The sequence below is a fragment of the Oncorhynchus tshawytscha genome, linkage group LG29 (assembly GCF_018296145.1).
Source record: "Oncorhynchus tshawytscha isolate Ot180627B linkage group LG29, Otsh_v2.0, whole genome shotgun sequence".
Classification (NCBI taxonomy): Eukaryota; Metazoa; Chordata; class Actinopteri; order Salmoniformes; family Salmonidae; genus Oncorhynchus; species Oncorhynchus tshawytscha.
Window position 1 is genome coordinate 23,357,247 of NC_056457.1, and position 10,450 is coordinate 23,367,696.

General features: G+C 40.8%; 1 protein-coding gene across 1 annotated transcript; it reads right to left on the minus strand.

Moving 5' to 3' along the window:
• Positions 1 to 95: 95 nt before the first annotated feature.
• On the minus strand, positions 96 to 10,442 carry LOC112233614 (mitochondrial fission regulator 1-like). Its single transcript, XM_024401369.1, has 9 exons — positions 10,340 to 10,442; positions 9,290 to 9,390; positions 4,271 to 4,372; positions 2,873 to 3,015; positions 2,482 to 2,702; positions 1,873 to 2,122; positions 1,557 to 1,749; positions 1,346 to 1,408; positions 96 to 1,233 (listed from the first exon to the last, which is right to left on the minus strand). The coding sequence occupies exons 2-9, from the start codon at positions 9,323 to 9,325 to the stop codon at positions 1,186 to 1,188; spliced, it is 1,056 nt and encodes a 351-aa protein (XP_024257137.1). The 5' UTR covers positions 9,326 to 9,390; positions 10,340 to 10,442; the 3' UTR covers positions 96 to 1,185.
• Between the last annotated feature and the right edge of the window lie 8 nt (positions 10,443 to 10,450).

A 10,450-nucleotide genomic window follows, 5' to 3' on the forward strand; every position in this document is an offset into this window, starting at 1 on the left:
ACCACTCAAGGTCTCTGCTTGTGCACAGATTATTATAAATGTGCAAACAGTTCCCATTTACCTGAAATGTATCTTTGAGAATTGGGAAAAAAACATTTAATGCACACAGTCATTGGTTTTATTTCCCCCTCACACAATCCCCATGTTAAGGTTTTAAATCAAGTATTACTGACAGTTGTCCATGTTCCCTTATACTCCCACCATGCAAAGGTTCAAAGCTTAGTATTTTCCATGAAATAAACTGGCCAATGTCTTCAATTGTTTACCATCCGTGGAACTGTTTAACATGAAGACATTTTCTGTGGTTTAAAAAGAGGGATACAGCTGGTCATGGAGTAGCATTACCTCAGAATGGGCTTGTCATGGATCTGGAACTAATAAAACGTCCTCCTGCCCAGCATCGGTAAGTAATGAATAAAATGACTAGTAGAGTATCCCTGTTTTCAGACTGGCTAAAGACTGTAGTTTGGTCCGGAACTTGTCCCAGTACAACTCAAAGCGATCTAGTCTACAATTAAATCAACCATGGACGCTTTGATAATTGGTAGCAACTATGACTTGACAAGTATTAACTAGAAATAAATTTAACCGACTAGGATGCAATTTACAAAAATATTAAATTGCATATTACACAAGTGATCCCTCTTCTCTGCATACATGTCTATCCCTAGTAAGAAGTAGACAGCAAAGACCCAGTGAGGCAAAAATAAATATAACTGCCTTGAAAAGGACATGCAAAATGGATAAGCCTTTGTCTCTGTGCATTTAGAAACAGTTCAATCCCCTTTAATACATGTAGTTAACAGTTGAGGAATGTTAGGATTTTGTAGTGTTCGACTACATCCAGAACACACACGGGTGAATCTCATTGGAATTTAGTTGTGGTACAAAAATCTACATTAAAAGAAAATCTGACAACCAATCTTGGACCGTCCTAATTTAAGATCGAAGACTTCAAAACCAATTTAACAAAAATAGGACATTTTAAATTAAAGTAAAAAAAATAATTACATATGGTATGTTATCAAAGTGCAAGAACTGAAGACTTAAGCAATACTGTTGGTGAGTAGGAATAGAGAGCAGATTGATTGTATATCTAGTCAAACAACATGGCCATCCAGAGACGGGTGACAAACAGGTTGATAAGGCACTTAAGTGTCCATGGAGGTCAAACCATCTCGGTGCTCAGAGGAGCTTTCTCTGGCTAGTAGATTTCAACATGTGCTGCCCAAACTACAGGTCAGGTAAAAGAGACAGGAGCAAATTAGTTTCCAAACTCGCATCAACTATTAAGATCAGATTACTTTATAAAATTTAAGATTTTAGTCATGCTTGCACTTCTTACCATGGGTGTCTCTGGGTGTAGTTTCACTACAGGGGCTGGGGTTTTCAGCCAGTGCTGCCTTACCTAGAGGCCAGAGAAAGTTAAGCAAATGACAACCCAGACACACAATAGCCAGAAATTTACAGATTAAGGTTTTACAGTAGTTTGAAACTATAAGGCCCAAACTGGGGATTCATGGCTGATGTAATAGTAGTATCAGTGTTGCTCTTACCAGGGGAACCTGTACTTTGTCGGTCTTGGGGAATTCAGAACAGAAAGGTTTCAGTTCAGAGGCTGGGAAGTCAAACTCTTTGTTCTCATTGCTGTTGTGGCGATAGCGATGGGCGAACTTGCGCTTCAAGGCATTAGCGATGAGAGATGCAGCATCTGTGGGCTCACTAGGCTTGACTTGGCTCTCTAGCCGGCTGGACAATAATACACAGGAAGTAAGGGAAAATCTGTTTTAGCTGGAAATTAGTCAAGTTCTCAGTTAGTAAAACAGTTGTGCCCATCTTCTAATGTAGAAGTCAGACGAACGTAGTGCCCACCTTTTAGCGGGGCGTAGCTTGACTTTGCCGATGTCTTTAAGCACATCCAGCATGTTGGGGACCTCTGCCTGCTTGGGCTCCTGGTCCAGCAGTGTCTGGCTATCTGTCTTCTTCCCACGGCGCTCCTGGATGAGGTCAATGACCGAGAAGCTCCGCTGGAATCCCATGAGTGGAGGAGGTGGAGGGGTGCAGGGTGGTGGAGGGCGACCTGGGGCAGGAGGGTGACCTGGGGCAGGAGGACCACCTGGGGCTGAGGTGAAGGAGAGAACTTGGTGAGACATGTATAGCTTAGACAATTATGCCATAAAGCTTCCATCTTCAGACAGATAGGTCATTAGAGGAAAATGTAGAAGTACTGCGTCTTACCCAGCAAATTTTATTTAACTATTGAAGTCAGTTAAAATTCTTATTTACAATGGCGGCCAAACCCCAACGACACTGGGACAATTGTGCACCGCCCAATCACGGCCGGTTGTGAAACAGCCTGGAATCTAACTAGGGTCTGTAGTGACACCTACCACTGAGATGCAGTGCCTTAGACCGCTATAAGTTGTTTAAACATTATTTATTTACCCTTTAGTGTGTGTTCCGGGGTTCTCTGTTCCATACCTGGTGTCTGTGCGTTCTGCTCCTGGGTCAGTACTATCTGTGCAATCTGGGCTCTGAGTTTGGCCAGCTCCATCTCCAGAGCACTGATCTTCTGGATGGCCTCATCGTTGCTGCGGGTTTGACCCTGGGGCTCTGGCTCGGCCTGGTGCAGGCTGGGTAATGATCTACGTCTGGGCTGAGGCGGGTGAGAACGGAACATGAGCCCGGACGGTGCTTCTGACCTGAATGGGACCAATGGTAAACAAGCACCATATTAGAAGATGTTATAGTTAACACATGAGCAAAGGAACTGCCTAATGAGCAGTGTATGGGTCAATAAACAGTAGCTTTCTAAGGGCAGCATCACAGCTCGAGAAAGTGTGGCCGTTCCACGGCCCATTCCTCTTCTTACCTCAGTCTTCCAAATCCAAACCAGTCATTTTCATCTTCCTCCTCTTCCCTGTCGATCCAGACAACATCAGCCAAAGAGGCAACCAGTCCATTCTGTCTCCCAGCACTGTTCAGGACACTACAGTCTTCAGTGTAAACATTGAGCTGAGACACAGGGCAGCCATATTAAACAATACACTTAAACATTCTCCTTACATACCAGAGGATTGGGTCAACAACAAAAAACTCAGTCCTGTTTAGCCACACACTTGCTATTCTCATCGTATGACTCAAAACTGCATTCACACTACTTGGAAATGTATTCTGACAGACATTAGATTTTTTGTCAACCAAAGCCAACGGAGAGCATTCACGGTACAAGACGGCAACAAGGCCGATCCTTATGCTGTCTATCAATAGCCTGTTAAGGCAGTTTCTTATGCTGTCTCTAAAAACTCAGCATAAGAAAGGTAAGAAAACAGAAGAAATAAGGACAGTGGATAGTCCTAATTAGAGGACCTTTGGTATGCTGGTATGCTACCAGAAATGTGTCAGCAGCACAAGGTTACTATTACAGGTTTCCAGGTGAACTGACCTAAAGCAGACAATGCATTCCTCACAGAAAGGAAGGACAGCTAAAGAGGGGGAGAAAGAAAAGTGTTGAAAAGACAAAAACTGAATCTAAAGATTGAGAACAGGGAACTAACATGACGACCTAAATAAACTTTAAAAACAACTGTTCCTGTGACTAATGCAAAAATGTTTTTTTCTTTTACCAGACTTATGTTTGATCTAAACATTCAAAAGGCCCCGTAATGCGTTTTCACCAAATTGGGGCAAATGGCAAAAACAAAAAACTCTTTGGTCCTTTAAAAACCTTCTGAATGTAAAATAGTGTACTATAACATGAAAAATAAATAGGACCCTGAATGACATATTGATGTTTCCAACATTAGGGCTGTTTTTCTAAAGAAGTTAAATACACTGTGTTTAATTTATTTTGCCATGACACTAATGAGTATCGCGATACTGGCATCGTCCCAGTCCTACTAATAATCCCAAATAATCAGCACGTAGGTTCATTATTTCCATTCTGTTTAGAGTTGGAGCATCAAAACAGATGAACAAGCAGGAAACCACTCTTGATGAAAGTGACTTAACCATTAGATCAGAATACATCAGGCCAGAACGCTAAGAAAACATGACACAAGGCTTGGAGAGGACAGAGTCACTGTAGCAAGTGCTGACAAAGTGATTGTTTCAATAACTATGTCACACACAGAGCATACTCTGTCAAAGTATGTCAGCAGACAGTCTACAAAGAATAGTATCAATCACTTTTAGTTCTATAACATGTCATTGATCATTGGAGACTTCCGACATAGTATGCCTGCCTTCTCTGTCGCAGATACAGTCTTACCTGAAAATGGACCCTGGGGCATGGTTTAAGGGGAAGATTGGTGGCTATTCTTCTCACAATACTCCTTGAGGATCCATACGCCTTGCCTGAAAAGCCAAAGTCCTGCCAAAAATAAACACATAGGCTTATGGTTACGTACAACAACCAAGATAATGGGTACGTCACAATTAAATCATGCCTTAAAGACAGTATTGTGAAAGAGCCATGAGGACAAGATGTGCAACGTGGAGACTTTAGTGATCCACAAATAACATATACAGTTGAGGTGGGAAGTTTACATACACTTAGGTTGGAGTCATCAAAACTATAGTTTTGGCAAGTCGGTTAGGACATCTACTTTGTGCATGACAAGTAATTTTTCCATATATTTTTTTTTTTTACAGATTATTTCACTGCATCACAATTCCAGTGGGTCAGAAGTTGACATACACTAAGTTGACTGTGCCTTTAAACAGCTTGGAAAATTCCATAAAATTATGTCATGGCTTTAGAAACTTTTGATAGGCTAATTGACATCATTTGAGTCAATTGGTGGTGTACCTGTGGATGTATTTCAAGGCCTACCTTCAAACACAGTGCCTTTGTTTGATATCATGGGAAAATCAAAGAAATCAACCAAGACCTCAGGAAAAAAAATTATAGACCCCACAAGTCTGGTTCAGCCTTGGGAGCTATTTCCAAATGCCTGAAGGTACCACGTTCAGCTGTACAAACAATAGTACACAAGTATAAACACCATGGGACCACGCATCCGTCATACCGCTCAGGAAGGAGGTGCGTTCTGTCTCCTAGAGATGAGCGTACTTTGTGCGAAAAGTGCAAATCAATCCCAGAACAGCAAAGGACCTTTTGAAGATGCTGGAGGAAACAGGTGCAAAAGTATCTATATCCACAGTAAAACGAGTCCTATGTCGACATAACCTGAAAGGCCGCTCAGCAAGGAAGGCGGCACTGCTCCAAAACCACCATTAAAAAGCCAGACTACGGTTTGGAACTGCACATGGGGACAAAGATCGTACTTTTTGGAGAAATGTCCTCTGGTCTAATGAAATAGAACTGTTTGGCCGTAATGACCATCGTTATGTTTGAAGGAAAAAGGGGGAGGCTTGCAAGCCGAAGAACACAATCCCAACCGTGAAGCACGGGGGTGGCAGCATCATGTTGTGGGGGTGCTTTGCTGCAGGAGGGACTGGTGCACTTCACAAAATAGATGGCATCATGAAGACAGAAAATGATGTGGATATATTGAAGCAACATCTCAAGACATCAGTCAGGAAGTTAAAGCTTGGTCGCAAATTGGTCTTCCAAATGGACAATGACCCCAAGCATACTTCCAAAGTTGTGGTAAAATGGCTTAAGGACAACAAAGTCAAGGTATTGGGGTGGCCATCACAAAGCCCTGACCTCAATCCTATAGAACATTTGTGGGCAGAACTGAAAAAGCATGTGCAAGCAAGGAGGCCTAAAATCCAGACTCAGTCACACAAGCTCTGTCAGGAGGAATGGGCCAACATTCCCCTGAACTTATTGTGGAAAGCTTGTGGAAGCCTAAATGAAACGTTTAACCCAAGTTAATTTAAAGGCAATGCTACCAAATACTAATTGAGTGTATGTAAACTTCTGACCCACTGGGGAATGTGAGGAAAGAAAGAAAAGCTGAAATAAATCCCTCTCTACTATTACTCTGACATTTCACATTCTTAAAATAAATGGAGATCCCAACTGACCTAAGACAGGGAATTTTTATTAGGATTAAATGTCAGGAATTGTGAAAAACTGAGTTTAAATGTACTTGGGTAAGGTGTACGTAAACTTCCGACTTCAACTGTATACACGCATGACTAAGTCGGTTTGGATAAAAGCATCTGCTAAATTTTGATCTCAAGAAGCTTTAACTTTGTCTAGAGCCCCATGCTGCTTATGAATATACTGTAAAAATTTTAAAAAATGCTAAAAAGTCTGATCGGTGACAGTTGAGATGACAGATATCTGGTCTGACCACGATAGGGCTGTGGCTGTCACGAAATTTCCCCAGACGGTGATTGTCAAGCAAATAACTGGTACTTGACCATTAATTAACAAACGCATTTAGCATCTCCTGGCTTCCACACATAGCCTACAAGCCACTGATGCAGACCTTTGGAACATCTACCATTTAAAAAAGTTATACATCCATATAATATAGCCTACACTATCACAATAAGTCCATTATTTATTTTAGGCAAGTCTAAAGAAGCATGATATGAAGAAAATGTTGTCTATTTCAGAAGAACAGAACTAGTTCACTAGTTCCTTTAGTAGACAAGATTTACTTAGAATTCCATGGCATTATTTTCTAGTATGAAGAATACAACTGAACAAAGCTGAATAAAATAGAAAGGATATCTTCTCCAAACGATTTGAGGGAGTGCGCACATTTGGCTATTCAGTGTTGAGCAGTTAACAAAGAAACAGGTATTCCTATATGCTTAATTTAGAGTTATTAATGTAACTTGTTGTACAAACATTGGGCTATACTTTTTGATTTTTAATACATTGCAAGGCTGCATGAGCTCTGCTTTTCTTTTTTTTTTGCGCAGGCTGTACACAACATCAGTCACTCATTTGACAAGCACTTGATAATAGCTTGAATTTCATGGCAGCATCCCCTTAGTGTGGCTGTAATGTACCCTAAAAAAATATATCTATGCCTTTTCCAGCCAGTGTCTGTTAAGCTCCCTTCTCCCCGAGTGCTCCAAAAATCACCTCTCACTCACATGGCTCTCCATCACGTGATTGGGTCTTTCTCACAGGCTACAAAAGACCGACACACACATTGGGGACACAACTGCACGCGTCCTTATCCAATTCCTAGGTGCATATTGAAGATATTGGAAGAACTGTCCACATTTGTTTCGTCAGCCAACAAGATGAGTAGACCTGACGAACAACAAAAGCACTATCCCATGTCAATGTACTATACCCCATAGTACAAAAGTTGACCTACTCTATTCTGTGCGAGAGAAATATTCCTAACATAGTCTGGGACAGTTGTGGGATACAATAGAGCCCAAATTAATACAACCACTAGCATTAAAAAAAACGTTTTTTTAATGCAATGTGGCTGACGCAACAGATCAGAACGTTAAGCTTAAAAATCTTGTTAAACCATTACGCTATTTCTTCACATTATAAGCACAGCAATGCGCACACAGTAGTAGGCTATAAGCGCAAATGTTCCATTATCGTAAAACATCATTATCAAAAGTGACCACAAATGTAATTATACATGTTATTATAAAAAGGTGCATTTTGTTTTTTCCCAAAATTGTTTCTCTCGTCTCATCGCTGCAATCCCCCAATGGGCTCGGGGAGGCGAAGATGGAGTCATGTGTCCTCCGAAACATGACCTGCCTAACCGGCATGCCACAAGGAGTCGCTAGAGCAGGATATGTCAAGTAAAGGCCCACCAGTCAAACCCAATTGTGCACCGTCCTATGGGACTCCCAGCCACAGCCAGTTGTGGCACAGCCAGGGAAATGAACTCGGGTCTGTAGTAACGCCTCTAGCACTGCATGCGATGCAGTGCCTTAGACCACAGCGCCACTCAGGAGACCCATAAAGGTGCATTCTTATGGTTTAAATGATCTTCCCCAAACTTGAAACTTACACGCTGTTTATGTATGCCAGTTAGGCTCTACACCCTTTGTAAATTGGATTAATGTGCATAATTTTAATAAGTTATTTGGCCACTTTATTTGTGATACAAAACATATAGACCTATGGGTTAGGCTACATGAGGTGTGATACTAACCTTATTAAAACATATGACTATGGGCTAGGCTACATGAGGTGTGATACTAACCTTATTAAAACATATGACTATGGGCTAGGCTACATGAGGTGTGATACTAACCTTATTAAAACATATGACTATGGGCTAGGCTACATGAGGTGTGATACTAACCTTATTAAAACATATAGACCTATGGGCTAGGCTACATGAGGTGTGATACTGACCTTATTAAAACATATAGACCTATGGGCTAGGCTACATGAGGTGTGATACTAACCTTATTAAAACATATGACTATGGGCTAGGCTACATGAGGTGTGATACTGACCTTATTAAAACATATAGACCTATGGGCTAGGCTACATGAGGTGTGATACTAACCTTATTAAAACATATGACTATGGGCTAGGCTACATGAGGTGTGATACTAACCTTATTAAAACATATAGACCTATGGGTTAGGCTACATGAGGTGTGATACTGACCTTATCAAAACATATAGACCTATGGGTTAGGCTACATGAGGTGTGGGACTATGAAAAATAAGGCTTTAATGTTGGGCATCATTCACAAGTGATAATATATCATTCATAAGTGATAGGCTAATATTGTCACCCATCATACTATTCTTGATTTATTCTTGTCTTCACATAAACTAAACAATATATGTGTGAAATTAGTTTCGATTTAGAATGGACCATTATCATGCACCTGTCTCAAAACACGGACAGGGGGAAAAAAATACATGTCATCAAATAGTGAATGGAGGACGCTTTTCCTGTGGTTCATTTTCATGCCAGCCAGGTAGGCTATACACCTGTTGAAAATATAAGCAATGTGCTTAATATTAGAAAACTTAATAAATATTGTAGGCCTAGCCTATAGAAAGCTGATGGGATCCTCCTCTTTTTAAGAGGCCATCACTCTGTTTCCTCACACAATTGTATAGCCTATAGAAATGTTGCACAACATGAGCTCTCATGAAGTGTTTGATTAGATTTTCAAATACATTTGCATTGATGTCAGAGTGATTAGAGGGACAATAGAGTGCTGAGTACCAGGCAGTGAGCAAGTTCAGTAGGCTACTAATGACCAGCATCAGAGCTTGGAGAAACCTAATTACCATGTCTAAACGCTCACATGGAATTTGACTGCCTTCATGACCACCGGTGTGGCGGTAATACTGTCACCACACTAGCCCTAACCATAGCAGTTTATTTAAAAATAAAATAAAAAGCACATACCAGGTTATTTTCTATCCTTGTATTTTCTTGACTCATTCTATCGATGCGTTTCAGAGGTCATTGTAGAGTAGTCCACAAAAAAGCATCTTCTCTGAGGTATTCTGGGGCAATAAGAGGGAGACAAAACAGGGAAAATACCTGTAGTTAGTTTGAGCAACAACACCAAGGCAGCAATATGTGGAGAAAACACAGGTCAGGGTTAGAGTCCGTTCCATATTAGTATTAAGAGTACTGACCCTCACAGATCATTAGACAGAGACTCAAGCTGTCAGTCATTACAGTTAAAGGTTTTCCCATGTAATAGTTTTTTGCCTTCCTCCAGTTATTTTTAAGTTGTTCATTTTATCTTATCCTAGCCATCACCCGACTTCTCTTTGTATTCATAATAGTGATGACAAGTGTTATACCTGCTTTTTTAGGACCCTCTGGCTTAAAGCTCTCAAAAGGCCCCCTGGCTGAGAATAAATGAAAATGTTGATTTGACAGTTCATATTCTTGTGTGGCTACTGCTTGTCTGCAACGGCTGACATGCAATAATGTGCTTGATATGCAATACTGTACTTTAAACCTCATTGCATATCGACCAGTGCAGACTGTAGCTAGTTGTGTGTAGACAGACAACTTGCCAGCATCCCTGACATACGTTAGCAAGTTGCTGCGTGTAAATAGCTAACGTAAATCCTAAACTGTCTGAAGTAACTTAACTAGCGAGGGACGAAAGACAGTAACTGTTGTTTTTTGTTGTGGTCTGTAAATATATATTGCGTGACAAACAACTTATAGTAGTTAGGTTAAGTATCTTGCCATAAACCTCTATTTCCATATGTAAGCAAGCATAGTGAATGGTTTGGATACCTATAACATGTTAGTTAGCTACCGGCTAAACTAACTAGCAGTAGCTAGCGAAACTTCTTCCTAACCAAGGGGTTGAGTGTGCCGTGGTGTACAGTTGGTTAACGAATCAAACAAAGGCTCACTGGGTTTTTAGCAGTAGCAAAGGCTAAATCATAGCTACATTCGTAGAACGAATTTGATCAAATAAAAACTTACTCGTGTCCTTTCGACAACGTCCAATAGACAGCTTTCTGTTCACCTCAAACAACCCTAAATGTTCACTTTTAAATCTACTTAGTCCTGGCAAAGTGAGTAGGCGGGAACATG

Excerpts from the sequence above, each read along its gene's own strand:
- LOC112233614 (XM_024401369.1), bottom strand. The coding sequence starts at position 9,325 with ATGAGTCAAGAAAATACAAGGATAGAAAATAACCTG. Across the intron at positions 4,373-9,289 it reads CAAGGATAGAAAATAACCTG|GACTTTGGCTTTTCAGGCAA; the intron begins GTATGTGCTTTT and ends TATTTTTGGCAG. Across the intron at positions 2,123-2,481 it reads GCAGAACGCACAGACACCAG|CCCCAGGTGGTCCTCCTGCC; the intron begins GTATGGAACAGA and ends CCTTCACCTCAG.